The sequence below is a fragment of the Eumetopias jubatus genome, unplaced genomic scaffold, assembly GCF_037043125.1.
Source record: "Eumetopias jubatus isolate StellerSeaLion01/CBP00866 unplaced genomic scaffold, mEumJub1_p1.0 scaffold_10, whole genome shotgun sequence".
NCBI lineage: Eukaryota > Metazoa > Chordata > Mammalia > Carnivora > Otariidae > Eumetopias > Eumetopias jubatus.
In genome coordinates, this window is record NW_028274816.1 from 101,431,565 (window position 1) to 101,449,428 (window position 17,864).

At 46.4% G+C, this 17,864-nt stretch overlaps 2 protein-coding genes across 3 annotated transcripts; one reads left to right on the top strand and one right to left on the bottom strand.

The window, feature by feature from the left end:
• Window positions 1-1,412: 1,412 nt before the first annotated feature.
• On the bottom strand, window positions 1,413-9,683 carry RUNDC1 (RUN domain containing 1). The gene is made up of 5 exons (XM_028093959.2): window positions 9,175-9,683; window positions 6,476-6,634; window positions 5,305-5,503; window positions 4,052-4,171; window positions 1,413-3,662 (listed from the first exon to the last, which is right to left on the bottom strand). Exons 1-5 carry the CDS (start codon window positions 9,670-9,672, stop codon window positions 2,797-2,799), a joined length of 1,842 nt encoding a protein of 613 aa, XP_027949760.1. The 5' UTR covers window positions 9,673-9,683; the 3' UTR covers window positions 1,413-2,796.
• A 457-nt stretch (window positions 9,684-10,140) lies between these two features.
• On the top strand, window positions 10,141-17,253 carry PTGES3L (prostaglandin E synthase 3 like). Of its 2 annotated transcripts, none has more exons than XM_028093964.2 (7): window positions 10,141-10,213; window positions 10,578-10,691; window positions 10,798-11,068; window positions 12,718-12,807; window positions 13,627-13,680; window positions 14,189-14,216; window positions 14,603-17,253. In XM_028093964.2, the coding sequence occupies exons 1-7, from the start codon at window positions 10,206-10,208 to the stop codon at window positions 14,608-14,610; spliced, it is 573 nt and encodes a 190-aa protein (XP_027949765.1). In that variant the 5' UTR covers window positions 10,141-10,205; the 3' UTR covers window positions 14,611-17,253. The 2 variants fall into 2 exon arrangements, with proteins under 2 accessions (XP_027949765.1, XP_087884382.1); XM_088028256.1 differs by having other exon boundaries at window positions 10,798-10,864; window positions 10,970-11,068; window positions 14,189-17,253.
• The last annotated feature ends 611 nt before the right edge of the window (window positions 17,254-17,864 follow it).

The window sequence follows — 17,864 nt, forward strand, 5'->3', positions numbered from 1 at the left end:
CTGCACTTTTATGTATACATATCTATGGCTCTTTTTCATTCTGTTCTTGCATATTCTTAGACCTAGGCTGACTGTTTCCTTCTCTCCTCCCTTGTCCTGTGTGCCTCACCCCAAGCCTTACTGTCTTAAGTAATAATGCAGATGATATCAGTGACTACCAGGTATCTGACTATGGGATGCTGGCAGGCTTGCTGTCTCTACACATTGCCTTTACGTTTCATTAAGCACTTGGTAGAGCAGCAGCTGTCTGCCCATGTCCTTGTGGCCTAGTCTGTTGGCAGCATAAATTTCTGGTGGGTATGTGGGAAATACCTTCTCTTTCGCAAAGTGATGGTGGAACGAGGTTGTGGATAAAGGAGAGAGAGGAACAAAAGATCTGGAAGCAGCATGATACAATGAGATAACATGATACAATATAAAGACCATAGGATTTGGATTCAGGCAACTTGAGTTCAAATCTCACCTCTTCATTACATAAACCTGGACAAGATGTTTATCTTCAGTTTACTCAGCTATAGAATTGGGAGAATATTGTCCTGCCTTACAAATAGTGAGAATTATATTAGAATGACTTATGGGGTGCCTGGGTGGCTCAGTCAGTTAAGCGTCCGACTCTTGGTTTCAGCTTGGGTCATGATCTCAGGGTCTTGGGATTGAGCCCCATGTTGGGCTCCCCGCTCATTGGGGAGTCTGCTTCTCTCCTTCTCCCTCTGCCCACCCCCCCACTAGTACTTGCTCTCTCTCAAATAATCTTTAAAAAAATTAGGATGACTTAAAAATGCTTCCCATTGATGCTAGCACAAAACCTTGATACAAATTAGTCTTTGTGAGGATTAGAAAAGGGTAATACTAGGGTGATCCAGGGCTGTGCCATATAGTTATGGCAGTTATCATCCACCCTAAATGATATCTAGACAAATGGACTTAAAAGTGCCAGCTCCAGGGGCACCTGGGTGGTTCATTTGGTTGGGTGTCCGACTCTTGGTTTCAGCTTGGGTTGTGATCTCAGGGTTGTGAGACTGAGCCCCCCGTCAGGCTCTGTGCTCAGCGTGGAGTCTGCTGGAGACTCTTTTTCCCTCTCCCACTGCCCCTCACCCCTGCGCGCTCTCTAATACATAAATGAATCAATCTTTAAAAATAAAAGGGCCAGCTCCCAAAGTGGCACGTATGGGGAGCTGTACTGTGGGAATGGGGCCGTAGGCCTGGGTGAGATGGCAGGGTAATGTCTGGGGGAAAGAAAACACCACCAAAGCTGAGCTGATCCAGGGTGGGGTGCCAAGAAGAGACAGAAAGGCCAAGAGCCAGACATTGCCCAAGGAAATACTGATCTGGATCAGATGGGCTAATAATGCACAGACAGACTTATAAACCAAAGCCACGAGTCTCTCTAAGGTCTTTGTAGAGAAGCTACATAAAATACTATGATTTTTTATTAGCAACCACAGATATATCATTTTCCACATTTTACACTTATCCTGTTTCACATAGAAGGGGGACTAATTCTAATGAATTATCAATAATACATCTTAAATAACATGTCACTGAAAAAAATTAAGTTAATGCGCACTACGCAATAGTGCAAACACAAGTGCAGCTGGTAATTTAATACAGGAAACAATGCCGGATCAGCGGTATGCAGATCCCATCTGGTTTTTCAGAAAGTGGTAAGATACACTTTGCCCATCTTTGGTCAGTCCTGGAGCAGTATGCAAGCTGAATGATAAATACGAACTAAAAAGGCTAAAATACTAAAGACCAAACAGGATCACTCTAGAGTCAGTTTTACAAGGAAATGCTCAGTCCCTGTTTGTCAGCGGTGATCTACTGTAGTCCCAACCCCCTCTGTAGTCCCTACTGTGTGATCAGACCCCCTCCATCATCCAGCCTCCAGGACAAGTGGAATCCCAACCTTGGGAGGAGTTGCTGCTGATCACTAAGGCATTCACACTTGACTTGGGTGGCAAGGGTTCTCCTGAGGAGTACACCTCTGGCGTATGTACTTTCAAAAAGACTGTGTCAGCGCCTTGCTGGGAGGTGTGCCCAGGAAAAGTTATTTGCCAGAGGATGTGGTACCGGCAGTGGTTGCCATTCCTCGTAACTCACCAGCTCTAAATCCAAGAGACCACCATCTGTGCCGTGAGAAGTGGGCCACCTTGTCAGGAACAGATCTCAGTTCTTACCCACAAAAGAGGGCTAACATTGAAATCAACTTGTGGTGAACTCCCTCAGAAATGCTGTTCTCCAATATCCCCATTCCTAGTTTTAGAAGCAACTGTGGAACACACACAGCCTCCCCTGACCTGGGGTCAGGAAGAAAGGGGTGTCAGCATTCGTAAGGGAATTCAAATTCTGGCCCAATGACTCTCGAACCTGCTCCAAGTGAAGGAATACGCCTCCCAGCTTGACTGACAGGAGCCTCAAGCTGAATGTCTTCCAGGACCAACGACTCACTCATGTCATTCACCACCATAAAGAGAATGGTTAGAGCAATCTGGGTTTTGGAGAAAGCAGATGTGGCACGATGAGGTGGTCCATTAACTGTGTGCCAGAGCTGATTTCTTTTACATCGGCTCAAATATGTGTGCCCACATGTTACACACCAGGGCAGAACCTTGGAATGAGAGGGTCTCCAGCATCTCTGAGATGCTAATTTGGTGGGGAAAACAGACTTTGCAGTCATTTGGCTAGGGAGACCGTCTTTAACCCCTCCTCCTCCTCTTTGTTTCTACCCTAGAAGACTAACCATCTACCCCTACTCTACTGAGGAAGGTGGTGGTGTAGGGCCTGGCACTCTCATCAAAAGGCATCTTTGATGTTCTTGAGCTGGCGCACGGCCAGGTCCACAGGGAGGCTGAACTTGAGGCTGCTGAGGCGACTGAGCAGGTTGAGGGCGCTCTCAAAGCCTGTGTGCGCCATGTAGCTCCAGGGCTGGTAGTGGGGCTCGATGAGTGACCCCGACTTGCAGATTAAGTTCACCCAGGACACAAGACGCTGCTCGTTCAGGGCCATGCACACCAAGGCTTTCAACTCTGAATCTGCACTGCGTTTAAAGGGGTCGTGCTCCGTCAGCACCACATGGATGGCTGTCAGAAGGCTCTGCTTGGGGGTCACAACGGTGCCTCCCATAACTGGCAGGGCAAAGGACTGGGAGAGTTTCCGGGCGGGGGATTCCACATAAGCACGGCCGTTCTTAGCATGGTAGTACTTTACAAAGAGCTCCCATGGGTGCATGGTTTCGGGGGCGGAGGAGAAGGCTGGCAGCAAACAAGCGATGGGGGCCATGACCAGGCTCATCCCTGGTGAGGAGGCGTAGAGTCCATGGGCCAGCAGGTCCCTGACGGCCACGGTCAGCTCCTTCCGCACAGCCATGGTCAGCTCGTCCTTGCCTCCCAGAGACAGGTCCTGGAGGCTGGCAGAGGTGATAATGTGGTTGTGTGGCTGGTGCCTCAAGGCTAGCTGCTTCACTCTGTCTACTGAGATCTCCAGCCTCTTCAGTAACGGGGAGTAGTCCCTGTCAGCCTGGCCCCTCTGCCACAGGGTTTGTGGGATCTGGCCCGTGGTGCAACCAAACTGGCTAGCAGCAAAGATCTGGAGCACTGCCAGCGCACGCCGCATGAGGTGCAGCCCCGTCTCCTGAACCTTCTTCATGTCTTCTGCCTTTGCTGTTTAGAAAATGCAATGGCTCATCAGTGAGGGCCATAATGGCACAGAGGTACATTCAACTAGTCACTAGCTGAGATCTAGTCTTGCTTCTGAGCTACAGTATGGGTCCCACATGAAGCCAAGAGCCACCTAGGAGGTTGCTGGACTTAACTGTTTTGGTTTAATAACAGCTATATTGAGATATAAATCACATGCCATATAAATCACCCATTTAGGTGTATAAATCAGTGACTTTTAGTATATTTACAGAGTTGTGCACCCATCGTCCCAAAAAGAAACCTTGTATTGTTAGCATCTCCCATTCCCATTCTCCCCAACCCCGTAAGTGCTAGGCAACCACTAATCTACTTATCTGTCTAGACTGGCCTATTCTTGAAGCCATACTTACTCTTGCTGTTTCCTAGAGGCGGTCGGCTGCTGCCCATTCTCGTGGAGCCACTTCCTGTCTTCCCACTGGCCTTGCACTCACAGTGCGCGCTGTCTGCCTGCAACGGGCTTCCCACTTCATCTGTAGTCAGCAGTTACAAAGCGGAGGAAAAAGAATATTTCCTAGTGCCTCCCACATGATAAGACTTTTACAAATATCATCTTATTTGTGTGGAATAGTGACTGGCTCAATACATATTTGCTCAATGAGGGAAGCACGAATCATCCTTTCATGGGTGAGGACAGTGAGGCTAAAGAAGTTAGGACCTGCCCAAGGACCCAAGGCCAGGAAGTGGCAGAACTGGGATCTGAACTATCTGGCTCTAAAACCCATGTTTTTGGGGTGCCTAGGTGGCTCAGTCAGTGAAGTGTCTGCCTTCGGCTTGGGTCGTGATCCTGGGATCCTGGGATTGAGCCCCTGCTCCACAGGGGGCCTGCTTTTTCCTCTCTCTGCCTGCCACTCCCCCTGCTTATGTTCTCTGTCAAATAAATAAAATCTTAAAAAAAAAAAAATCCATGTTTTTGGGGCACCTGGCTGGCTCAGTCAGTGGAGCATGTGGCTCTTGATCTTGGAGTTGTGAGTTCGAACCCTACATTGGGTGTAGAGATTACTTAAAAATAAAATCTTTTTTTTTTTTTAAGATTTTATTTATTTATTTGACAGAGAGATAATGAGAGCAGGAACACAAGCAGGGGGAGTGGGAGAGGGAGAAGCAGGCTTCCCGCTGAACAGGGAGCCCAATGCAGGGCTCGATCCCAGGACCCTGGGATCATGACCTGAGCCCAAGGCAGGCGCTTAACCAACTGAGCCACCCAAGTGCCCCTAAAAATAAAATCTTTAAAAAAATAAAATAAAATCCCTGTTCTTTCCATTCTACCATGCTGGCTCCCTTACTGAGTGATCAAACTTCCTACATAGTATATCAAGAACTGGTACCTTTAGGTACCAGTACTCGGATTACATATAATTATTATTTTTCAAAGGTTTTATTTATTTATTTGAGAGAGAGAGAGAGCACACACTGCACGTGCACAGTGGGAGAGGGAGAAGCAGACTCCCCGCTGAGCAGGGAGCCCGATGCGGGGCTCGATCCCAGGACTGAGCTCATGACCTGAGCCGAAGGCAGACTCTTAACTGACTGAGCCACTCAGGCGCCCCTACATATAATTATTATGACATCTGTTCATACTTCTCTTCCCATCCCCTCCTCTGACCTTGGATGAAGTTGATGAACATCTCGAGGTCTCGGATCTGAGTTTTCAACTGTTCAACCAACTGTTCTTTCACTCGGGCTGGGTTGACAATCTGAGCCACAGCTGCATCCACACGCTGCCGGAGCTCCTCGGTGGACAGTGAACTGATGTCCTCATTCAGATTCATGTCCAGTTTCTTTATTAATTCATCTATGATCACCTATCAAGACCACAAGCAATGAGCACACCCTTTGGAATTTTCAGGGAGAAGGTTAGGAAGGAGAATATTTGCTAGTATGTACCTTTAAATGAAAATCAAAGACAGACAGACCTCCCAAATTTGTGAGAGAAAACGATGCACCTGCCGATCAAGGTGAGAGTACAGAGCTACTTTCTCCCATAGTAACAAGGGCCCTTGGTTCCTCTCGGACAGAAATGGCTCCTCTCGACTGCAAATTTTCTACGAGGCCAGGCAACTTTCAGGAGAACAACAGTACGAATAATCCAAAGTGGCTGATGATCCAAAAAGCCCCTTAGTTAGCTTCCCCCAACGCCTCCACGAGAACAAACGCTGACTTCCCTTGGTGCCCAGTCCTCTTTCTCACTCTTGCCTCACTCTAGGCAACTAAACAAAAACCTCTGCTCCACATCAAAGTGTGTTACGGTCAAAATACCCTAGTGACAATATCTGGAACAGTTTGCAATCCAGATAATGTAACTCCAGCTCAGTCAGAGAAACAGCTACATCACAGTGAGAGACGGACATGTTCGTAGGGGAGACTGTAGCTGTATTTTGCCAGCAGGTTACCTGTCTACCCAGGTGTTGCTTAAATAAATATGGCGTTAAAGCCAGTCTGGATTCCTGGAATATTTATCAACTGGTGGTGGGGAAAAAAGCCGATTTACATCATAGGATGTGTCTAAACAGAACCGTTTTAACGATCAAATGAAAAATTACTATTATTATAATATGTTATTATTACTAATAACCATGGAAAGAAAGAGCTCAAAGGCTTTGGAACTTGCGTTTCCATGTATGAATAAAGACGTGTCCGTTTCTCTTTGATATAGGCCAGCAAAGGGATTCTCAGTAAGGCCAAGGGCGAACACGCAGAGAAAGAACGTCCTGTGAACGCCAGCAGGAACAAGGTAACCTTAGGTAGAGGTGGAGGAGCCTCTAGTCTCTGCTCACCCGCTGTCTTTCCAACACCACGGACTGCGGCAGGGAGTCGTAATTACCCTCTTGATAAGCAAACGTTTCCAGGTCATCTAGCTGGGTTTTGAGCTGTAGTATAAGTTCCTTCTGCTTCTCCCTTTGGGCTTCCAGACGTTCCCGTTTTTCTTGTTCACTCTAAGACAAGAAAATACTTAGGTCTGTTTCACAGGAAAAGGAAAAATCAGGGCACAATAGGAAGCCTCTCAAGCTAATAATGACTAGTGAAACATAAAATGTTTCCAAATAATCCCAATGAAATACAGAATTCATAAGCTAGGTTCAAAAATGAGAATAAAGATTTCATCCAGGGCAATTTATTAAATGTCTTTTCTTTAAGAAGGTATTTGTCCCTTACTGGAAATAGAATATGAATACAACGGAGCCTTTTGTTAAGATCGCTTCCCCCCCCCGCAAAGGTCTAGTTAGGATTGAGACAACTTATCTTAGCCAAGACAGCCTCACAGGAACTAAACATGCCATCCTCCACAGCCAATTACCACAGATCAACTCCTGAATACTTTCTGCAGCCAAATTTTGCAAGAGAATCTAGAGATAAGGGTGTAGAGAAAGGATTTATAACTCATAACCAGTTTTCTTAAGGTTCAAAACCCCTCCAAATGTATTACAGACTTCTGCAAAATCAAAAGAATTAAAGCAGATGCCTGGGGCAGTGAAAAAAAAAAACAAACAAACCAAAAAACCCAAAACCCAAGTAATAGGAATGGGAAGGTCACCATGTTTAAAAAAAAAGGGGGGGGGTTGCCTGGGTGGCTCAGTCGTTAAGCGTCTGCCTTCGGCTCAGGGATCGAGCCCCGCGTCGGGCTCCCTGCTCGGTGGGAAGCCTGCTTCTCCCTCTCCCACTCCCCCTGCTTGTGTTCCCTCTCTCGCTGTGTCTCTCTCTGTCAAATAAATAAAATCTTAAAAAAAAAAAACAAAAAACAAAACCTCTGGTAAGTTTCCCCCACCAGTGACTCCTTTCTCCACTGTTGGCCATCAGGTAGTTTCTGCATTTAAATGATTAAAAACCCTTCACGGTGGTAAAGTCTTGCCAATGTATTCTCAAATACTAGTTCTTCCTTAACTTTCTTGAGTGCCAGAAACAAAAAGCAAAACTAGCACGTCATGTGCAGGTGTAAGGCTGCATTTTAAACCAGCAATCTATAGAATATTAACTTTTAACTTTCAAGTGGTACTTACCAAGCCCTCCAGAAGATATGAGAGAGAATAAATGAAAAACAACAAATTAACTTTTTGTTCAAGCTATTTAAAAAGCAATCCTCTTGCTTTAGCCTTACTCAACATGAAAGCAAGCCTTTTCTCGGGATACGTCCTCTCCAAACCTGAGTGTTGCAGTTTCTTAGAAACCTACTGTGGGAGGGCCTAACTATCCTTCAGGTTTCCTAGATCTCCCTAGGCAAAGCTAACCGTTTCTCGATCTGTATTGTGTACACACACTTCTCCTCTAGCTCATGCCGCATTGCAATTCTTTGTTGAGGATTCTGTCCCTCAGCCAATGAACTCCTTTAGGGCAAACGCTTTGACTTTGTACCCCCAATACCTAGCACCATGTCTGGCACAGGGTAAGCTCTCAAAACACATTTGCTGTAGGCTACTGAACTAAAACAGGTACAAAACAACACATTCCGAATAATGAGCTCTGACTAGAAGAAGCTGTCTAGCCAGCGCAAGGAGAAAGAATGGGGGAAGACTGTATGTGGAGAGAAGGGTGGAACAGTAAACACAGGACTGCACTGGAAACCTTCCGGATTAAAATGAGCAAGTCAATATCTGCTACTGATAAGTCTTCTTGGTTAAAACCAATTTAAGTGGGAAGAAAGGCATAAATGGGTTGTAACTTGAAGAATGAAAAGGTGGAGGAGACAGCAAGTCTCTTCAACACCTCCAACAAGCTATCTGCAACTGTGCACTTCCAGAGAGTCAAAGACTGCAAGGAAATGTTCTCTTGGCATGGCATACAGACTCTCATTACTCACTGGAGGCTAACTGAATGCATCTTGTCACAGTAAAGGGGCTTCATTTATAATATCTAGTTATTGGGCAGGATGGGCAAGGAGGTTTAAAATATCAGCTTTAGGAAATGCATTAATCAGGAGTTGTATTTCTTTCAATTACTAAGTGATCCTGCCGTTCACCAAAGCTCCCACTCACACGAAAGTCTAAATATTAAAGACGTTTCCTAGATTCCAGGAAGGCAGGTACAGGCAGTAAATCTAAGTTTCCATGGATTCCAAATCACTTACGCTTCATCAGCCAATGTTCTCAACGCCAGGTCGGGGGACTTGTCAGCAAATGTCCTCGGGTCTTAGGTACATTATGAGACAACGGCAAGGTGAGCGGGAGCAGCATTGCTTTGGTTGGTTGCTGTTCCCCTCAGAACACTCTCTGCTCACCACTCTTCTGTCCCGCACGTCACCACACCTGCATCTCTTTCCACACTTTAGATAGACACCCCTCACCATCAGGTTCCCAGGCCTCTCTGTCCTCCTGCCCTTCAGCAGGACTGGCACACCTGTCTCACCTCCTCGTCTCGGACGCGCGTAGTACTCACCCACATCGGTCGGCTTCTTACCACTGCTACCTCCGTCCCGGTCAGCATCGCCACCCACCCAACCCCCTATTCCCATGTCCTTCGGGACCCGGCCCCAGCTGCTCACCTGGTTCTCGCCCCGCAATCGTGGTCGGTCCCCTGGCAGCCCATCGCCATCGTCGCTGGCGGGGTCCTCGGTCCCCCCGTAACCCAGGACGTGCGGGCAGCCGCGGAACGCGAAGTCCTCGAGCTCGCGCAGGAGGCGCTGCTGCTCCGCGGGCGCTCCGCGCACCACCTGGCGCAGGCGGAACTGCACTTGCGCGAAGTGCGAGGACAGCGCGAGCAGCGCCGAGTCCAGCCGCCGCCGCTCGGCCCGCAGCCGCCTCAGCGTCCGGCCAGGCGAGTCCGGAGGGGAGCCCGGGGCCGCGCCGGGCTCCTCGGCCGCCGCCTCTTCCGAGAACGCGGCCGTCCCAGGCCCGGCCTCCGCCACTGCCCCCACCGGGGCCCAGCGCACCGCCTCGCACGGTGGCAGCGACTCCTCTTCCTCCTCCTCTTCGTCCTTCGCCTTTGGACCAACAGCTGCCACCACCGTTACCGGCTCCGCAGCCTCTTCGACAGCCGCCATCTTCCCGGAAACGCCGCCGCACGTCAGCCGCGCCCCCTCACTGCCATGGCAACGGCGCGCTGTTCGGGAAACCCGAAGGAGCGGGTGGGCGGGGCTTATACGACAAACAGTTCACAGTCACGCGGGGCGGGCCTTCCCAGGGGGTTTAATTCGGGCCAATAATTTTTTATTGAGCGCCTACTGTGAATCAGGCGCTGAATGCACTAAGCGTTGGAGAAACGGATGAATGAAGTCAGGGACAAGTCATTCGTTGTGCATCTAGTGTGGACCTTGTCCTGGTTCCCCGCGGGTGGGTCGTCTATTCCTAATCTGTACATTTCTGGAGACCCGGAGATGTGAAGGGCTGTCGGGATTATGCTCTTTCAGAGTCTCTCCGGAGTGCAGATCCCTTGGCGGTGGGGGCCACGTTCCCCCTTCCTCTAAAGCCTTCCCCAACCATATAAGGAGAGGCAGCTGCTGGGGGCGTTCCCAGGATCTAAAGATAGCAGTCCCCGGCTCGGAGTCCAAGTGCCACCGGGTAGCGGGGAGCCGCCATGGCAAGGTGAGTGTTTCCGGCCGCCCTTTTCCTTGGAGATTCCTTGTTCCACGTTTTCTGGGCGCTCCTGCGAGTTCCCATGGAAACTCCAGAGTCCAGGTCTCTGTAAATTTGGGGTGGTGAGGAATGTTCTCCATAACCCCCTCCTTCTCAACTCTCGCACTCTGGATTCTCCCCAGGTTCACCCTCACCTCACCACACACCCCCGCTGCCATCACTCCTCTTTCACCCCCTTCTGTCTCATTTAGCTCCACTTTGACAGAGCCGTAGCATAAAACGTCCCTAAATTTTCCCTTCCTTCCACCTTTCCCAAATGCCCTCAGTCTTCCCTCTCCCACCCCTATGAAGCCCCACCGCAACTCCTCTGCAGGCAGCATGCCCGGACGCTATGGTACGACAGGCCCAAGTACGTGTTCATGGAGTTTTGTGTTGAGGACAGCACTGATGTCCACGTGCTCATCGAAGACCACCGTATTGTGTTCAGGTAACGGCCCTCCTCTCTGAAGGTCCTGGTTTCCCGGAACCTTTCCCTTCTCCTGATGCCCCCATGCTCAGCCTCCCGCATTTCCTCAGCTCCGTTGTCTCCTCAGCTGCAAGAATGCGGATGGAGTGGAGTTGTACAATGAGATAGAATTCTATGCTAAGGTGAACTCCAAGGTAACTGTGGGGTGGGACAGTCAGGTCTGGATGGGAAGGCTGCCTGGAAAATTGGAGATTCATTCTAAACCTCACATCCTAAGAATGAGGCTCTCTATCCGGCAGGACTCCCAGGATAAGCGCTCTGCTCGCTCCATTACTTGCTTTGTGAGGAAATGGAAGGAGAAGGTAGCCTGGCCCCGACTCACTAAAGAGGATATCAAGGTAGGTGTGTGGGGGAATGGTCTGCTGTCTCTCCTGTGCTATGTCTGCACCTGGGGACATAAGTCAGGGAATCACCCTTGGCTCCTTTCTCACCAACATTCAATCATTCACAAAGTCCCATTTGACTTCCTAAATATTCTTGAATCTATTATTTCATCTTTTCCCAATTCAGCCCTCATCCATCACTGGGTGACGTTTATTACATATTTTTAGACCTACCCTCAGTCCATCCTTTGCATTGCTCCCAGCATGGTCTGTCTAAAACACCCATTTGACCCTGTTACTCTTCCACCTAAGACCCTCCAGTGGCTTCTTCCTTGCTAAAAGTTGAAAATTGGCTATCTCCTGGCTGATCTGGCTCTTGAATTTGTTTTTGTAGTCTTTACAGTATTTACAAATTATTTCGATTGGTTATTGACATTTAGTTTTCATTAGTTGCTGACCTATAAAAATATGGAGAGTTCACATAAAACTCCAGATTATCAGTTTTTCTTAGAAAATGGAGACTCTGATCACACTGGTCTAAATTCTCAAATGCCAGGGGCGCCTGGCTGGCTCAGTCGGTAGAACATGGGACTCTTGATCTCAGGGCTGTGAGTTCAAGCCCCATATGCAGAGATTACTTTAAAAAAAAGAAAGAAATTCCCAAACACCTAGAGATGGAGCTTTAAATGGAGCATGTGTACCAGCACACTTTAATCCTAATTAAATGAAATTAGTTCCCTAACTCTTTCAGGTATTTGAGCTTGTCACTTCCCGCCCTTTGGGTTGAAATCCAAGCACCATAGCATGACATATAAACTGATGACCTGGCTACTTTTCCCTTCTGTAGCATTATATCCCATTAGTTTCGGCCTTAAACTTCACATTCCAGCCACAGCAAATGGCCTGCAGCTCTTTGGCACACACCAGGCTATTTCTCATGAATTTACCTTTGCTCAAGCTGTGCCTTCTTCCTGGAAAGCCTCCATCATTGCTACCTGTGCCCACCTAACCTTTGCTCATCTTTTCAGTCTCTGCTACTCTAAAAAGCCTGAGTTCCTATAGTTTCTTTCTGGGTTTCCATAATATCCCCTGTGTAAGCCGTCACCATACCTTTCACACTGTATTTTAACGATTTATTTAGATTTCCCTTCCCCACTTGCTTCGTGATAGCTGGGACTATATATCAAACATTTTCATAATCCCAATGCCAAGCTCAGAGTCTGTCTTCAATAAGTAGCCATTAAATTAATGAGAGAATAACTTCCTATCTAAGCAAAGGAACTTGGAACAGGATTCCAAGGGTTTTCTCCTGACTCCAGGGAATGCAGCTTGTCTATCGTGGTGACTCCCACGATACTTTATGACACAGTTATCTTTCCAGAGGTATTACCTCTCTAGTCAGTCAGCTTCTGGAGGGCGGAATTTCTATGCTTTTCTATCTACCAAAATGCCTGGCATTGTGCTTGGCACTTAGTAGGTTCCTGGCAAATCTTTGGTTGATGATAATGGCAATCTAGAGAGGAATTAGTCAAAGAGGTGCTTTTGGGAAGACTGCACCCCCATTGACCTTCTTTTCCCCATGCATGCCCCTGTGCATGCGGCCATGCTCTTCCGCGCACTTCTGCGCTTCCTGCCCCGTGACGCTCTGTGCTTTCCTCTTGCAGCCAGTGTGGTTGTCTGTGGACTTTGATAACTGGAGGGACTGGGAAGGGGATGAAGAGGTGGAGCTGGCTCAGGTGGAACATTATGCAGAGGTAATGCCATTTTCTGCCCCTCCTGCTCATTCTCTGTGTCTCCCTGCACACATTTCTCTGGAGGACTGTCATCAGGGCTAGATAGACACGTATGAGCTCCCCTCAGTGGTGCTCATATTCTTTAGATGTTCTGTGCAATGTTTATTTAGTCGGATGAGAGAAATGTATACTAGTGGAACTGTATACATGCCTTCACTCACTAGTTACAGAATTTTGAGAAAGTTTGGCAAACCCTTTCCCAACTCTTCTGTAACTCTTGTTCTTTTTTCTATTTTCTGTGTGTGTGTGTGTGTGTGTGTGTGTGTGTTTCCTGAGCCACACAACTTCACAGGAAGCTCAAACCAGGCAGTATAAAAATTCACATCATAAATTACTAGTTCCAGTTAAGTTGCACCCTGCCATACATTATTTGGTTTTAGAATTTCAGCTACTATTTATTCAAGTTGCAAAAACACTGACAGACCCTAACCTAGATTAGTAAGGAAGATGCTCTGTGTGTGTCTATTTCCTTTTAAAAAGGGGATCGGGGCGCCTGGCTGGCTCAGTCAGTGGAACGTGCGTCAACGTTTGATCTCAGGGCTGTGAGTTCGAGCCTCACATCAGGTGTTACTTAAAAATAAAATCTTAAAAGAAATAAAAATAAAAATAAATGAAAAGGGGATTGATTTACTTTTCTCCAATTCATTCCAGTGATGTGTTAGGGTCTGTAAAGATGGGGCAATTGTCTGGCTGGGACCATTCTCCTGTGGCCCATCAATATACAGGCTGCTCTCCCCTTGCCCTTCTTTTCTCTTGTAATTACTTTCCTCTTTCCACTAGCTTTTGAAGAAGGTCAGCACCAAGAGACCTCCCCCTGGCATGGATGACCTGGATGTAAGTAAAGCCTACCCTTCAACCCTTCGGTTTCCTTTTAGCCCTAAAAAAATAAGATACCAGAAAGCTCTTGTCACGGTCTCTAGCACACAGTAGTTCTCAGTGCCTGTCGGCCAAATTTGAATTCGACACAGGAGGTCGAATGTTCTTCTCCAAGCTGTAGAAAACTCCAGCAAGATCTTCCTCCCTCCCATCTCCCCTTTACTTCTCTATCTTAGAGTCGACCTGGCCCCCTTGTCTGTCTTTACAGCTGTCCGGAGCAGTGGCATGAGTTGAAATTCTGAAACCAAATGATGCTTGACACAGTGTTGTTTATTGAGCACCGGGGGTTGATTTTATTTCCCAAAGTATTAATAGTTCCGTGTTAGCCTGCCGGGAAGTTGTGTGATTTAGAAAATCACAAAAGAAAACTTGGAGAGCAGGAAGGAGTGAGAAGAGTTTGTGAACACAAATGTCCACACTTTGCAGATGCTACAGGTGCTTTTGTCTTTTTTTTTTCCTTCCCTAGGATGATTCCGACAGCGCTGAAGCAACAAGTAATTAACTTCTGTACAGCAGAGCTGGGGAGGAAGCTGGGGCGTCTTCCAGTTGCTCTGAAAAGCTGGGGCCGGGGTCTTTGCCAGCTCCCTGAGATCCCGGGGTCTCTGGGATCTCTGAACCTAGAAGCTCTCTCTCTCTCTTTTTTTAAATTTATTTGAGAGAGAGCATGCACGCGAGCAGGAGGAGGGGCAGGGGGAGAGAGAATCTCCAGCAGACTCCCCGCTGAGCATGGAGCCCAAGATGGGGCTTGATCCCAGGACCCTGAGATCATGACCTGAGCAGAAATCAGGAGTCGGCCGCTTCACTGACTAAGCCACCCGGGCACCCCTTTTCTTGAAGCTCTTTTTAAGGGTCCTCTTCATGTTTTATTTCTTCTTCCTAGGCACCTGAGTATGGCTGCATCAGATGGCAGGATAGGAGAGGAGTAGACTGGTGGGGCTCCTGACTTTCTACCAATTGCCTGTAATCTTTGTGTTTGGGCCAGTCATCAGGGCTCTCTTGAGTATTCGAGCATGTGTATATATGTGGTGGAGCAAAAGCCAAAGAAGCAGCAGATAGGTTATAATAAATCTGTAAGAACTGTTCTCTGTCTCTTTCCTTCTTGCATTTCTTCCACCTGGAGGCAACCCTCTTCTACTCTATTGTTCCTCTCAAGGGGAGGGGTGGGTGTCATAGATCCTGGTCCTCATTGTTGAGATTGGAAGCAGAAAGATGTTGGGAGCAGGCTTGTAACCAAACTGGGGAATTTTCCCATGCCCAGCTCCTATTTCTCAGACCATACCCAGCCTTTTGCTATATTGCCGCCCCTAGAACCATATATCTACTGACCCCTAGAACTAGCCAGAAACCTGCCTCAGCTTTCTGCATACTCCCAAAAATTTCTTTGTACTTTCAAAGCTAATTGTTATATTAGCTGTTTACTGTTTACTCTTCTGTTTACTCTTCTGTTCATCAGCTACCCCATTCATCCATAAACATTTTTTTTTAAAGATTTTATTTATTTGTCAGAGCACAAGCAGAGGGAGAAGAAAGCAGAAGAAGAGGGAGAAGCAGGCTCCCCGCTGAGCAGGGAGCCTGATGTGGGACTTGATCCCAGGACCCTCGGATCGTGACCTGAGCAGAAGGCAGACGCTTAACTGACTGAGCCACCCAGGCACCCCCATAAACAATTTTTGAATGCCTAATATGTACTTAAACAAATGCCATACCCAGACTTTGCCCTTGAACTCATGGTTAAGTACTGAGATTTCTTTAAAATATTGAACTTTAAAGTTTATATTGGTAATATATAGATGTAGTTAATAATTAAAATAGTATAGAAGGGTATTTGTTAAAGATTTTTTTAAAAGATTTTTTATTTATTGACAGACAGAGACAGCGAGAGAGGGAACACAAGCAGGGGGAGTGGGAGAGGGAGAAGCAGGCTTCTGCAGAGCAGGGAGCCTGACGCGGGGCTCGATCCCAGGACCCTGAGATCATGACCCGAGCTGAAGGCAGATGCTTAACAACTGAGCTAACCAGGAGCCTCTTGTTAAAGATTTTTTAAAAGATTTTATTTATTTATTTGAGAGAGAGCCAGCAAGCTCGCACGAAGGGGTGGGGGAGGAGAAGGAGAGGAAGAGGCAGACTCCCTGCTGAGCAGGGAGCCCAACATGGGCTCAATCCCAGGACCCCAAGTGGAAGGCCAACCGACTGAGCAATCCAGGTGCCCTGAAGGGTATAAAATTTAAAGTAGAATTTGTACTCCCTCAGTAGGGGTAACCACTTTTTTTGTTTTTGTTTTTTAAATTTTATTTATTTTTTAGAGAGACAGAGAGCATAAGCAGGGCAGAGGGAGAGGGACAAGCAGACTCCCAGCTGAGCAGAAAGCCCAACGTGGGGCTCGATCCCAGGACCCTGGGATCATGACTGGAGCCCAAGGCAGACACTTAACCAACTGAGCCACCCAAGTGCCCTGGGGTAACCACTGTTAACAGTTTTTAATTTTAATTTTAATTTTTTTAAAAGATTTTATTTATTTGAGAGAGAGAGAGCATGAGAGGGGGGAGGATCTGAGGGAGAAGCAGACTCACTGCTGAGCAGGGAGCCTGATGCGGGACCCCATCCCGGACTCCAGGATCATGACCTGAGCCGAAGGCAGTTGCCCAACCAACTGAGCCACCCAGGCGCCCAACAGTTTTTAATTTTTAAAAAAGATTTTATTTAAGAGAGAAAGAGAGCAAAGCAGGGGCAGGGGCAGAGGGAGAGGGAGAGGGAGAAGCAGGCTCCTGAGCAGAGAGCCTGATGTGGGATTTAATCCCAGGACCCCGAGATCATGACCTTAACCGAAGGCAGATGCCTGAGACACCCAGGCACCCCTCTCTGATAAATTTCTATGTGTATATATGTATATACACTGTATACGTTATAAGTTCCATTAATACTATAATACATATGAAACAAACATACAGTTTTGTATATTATATATAGTGTATATTAAAATTTAATAGACATATAAACCAATGCAGTGTGTGTACACAATTAGAATCATACTATGTACATCTTGAGCCCTGCTTTTTATTTTACTTAATATATATTGGGACTCTTTCCAAATTAGTATATGCAAATCTCTTTTTCATGCCTACATGGTATTCAATTGAATATGTTTTCCATAATTTAACTGATTCCTTATTGAGGGACGTTTAGGTTGTTGTTGGTCTTTTTCAATTTTCAAACAATGCTGTAATGAAATTTAAAGATGTATATTTTTACATATCCGGAAAGAATAACTGTAAGATAGATTTCTAGAAGTGGAAATGTCAGGTCAAAGAATAGATACATTTAAACATTTTGATAGCTCTTGCTATGTTGCTCTTAGATGAACTTGAACAGCTTCCTGCTCTCACCAGTAGAATGCCCCATTCTCCAAAACCTTTTAGATTTTGTGAAGATAAAAAATTGTACCTAATTTAATTTACTTATATTAATTATAAGATGTTCATTGTTTATTTTTATTAGTGATTGGTATTTCTTTTAAAGTGCTTTGTATATCTTTTGCCCATTTTGCTGTTGACATTAAAAAAACTGATAATACAAAGTTGTATTTGTATCATGCTTTACAATTTACTAAGTCTATATATTATCTCATTAAAATTTTTTGAACCTCAAATCAACCTTATAATTAGGTCTTTTCTTCATAGGTGATTGAACAGGTCACAATAAGTGGCAGAGTTGGGACTTGAACTTGTATAGCCTGTGTCCCTCCTCTTACCCACAATTCTGAAAACCAGAAAGTTCTGAAAACCCACTTAAAAAAAAAAACCAAAAAACTGACAGCAAAACTCATTTGGCAGCAAAACCTGACGCAAAATGATGTGGAGCTACTTATAGTATTTGTTTATTCCATGCAGTGCATTTATTTGTCAGCATAAATAATGTGTTTGATGACATGATGTTGCTCCAGAGTTCCAAATGGAACGTGTTACATAACGGATGGGGTATGCTCTGCATTACTGCCTAAAATTTGAAAAGTCCTAAATTTTGAAACACCTGGAGTCTTCAAACTTCATTATTAGTTGATTTAAGAGAGCAGGAAGTTGATTTTAACATCTAATACGTTTAACGTTTTAAGGTACTGATTACAGTTTGTAACTTGTGTTAGCCTT

What these genes read in the sequence shown, in the direction of transcription:
- RUNDC1 (XM_028093959.2), bottom strand. Translation starts at nt 9,672, where the DNA reads ATGGCGGCTGTCGAAGAGGCTGCGGAGCCGGTAACGGTGGTGGCAGCT. An exon ending in TGGTGTTGGAAAGACAGCGG is followed by an intron (nt 5,504 to 6,475) that starts GTGAGCAGAGAC and finishes TGGTCTTGATAG; the next exon opens with GTGATCATAGATGAATTAAT. An exon ending in GTTCATCAACTTCATCCAAG is followed by an intron (nt 4,172 to 5,304) that starts GTCAGAGGAGGG and finishes TGCTGACTACAG; the next exon opens with ATGAAGTGGGAAGCCCGTTG.
- PTGES3L (XM_028093964.2), top strand. An exon ending in GACCACCGTATTGTGTTCAG is followed by an intron (nt 10,692 to 10,797) that starts GTAACGGCCCTC and finishes TTGTCTCCTCAG; the next exon opens with CTGCAAGAATGCGGATGGAG. An exon ending in CTGGCATGGATGACCTGGAT is followed by an intron (nt 13,681 to 14,188) that starts GTAAGTAAAGCC and finishes TTCCTTCCCTAG; the next exon opens with GATGATTCCGACAGCGCTGA.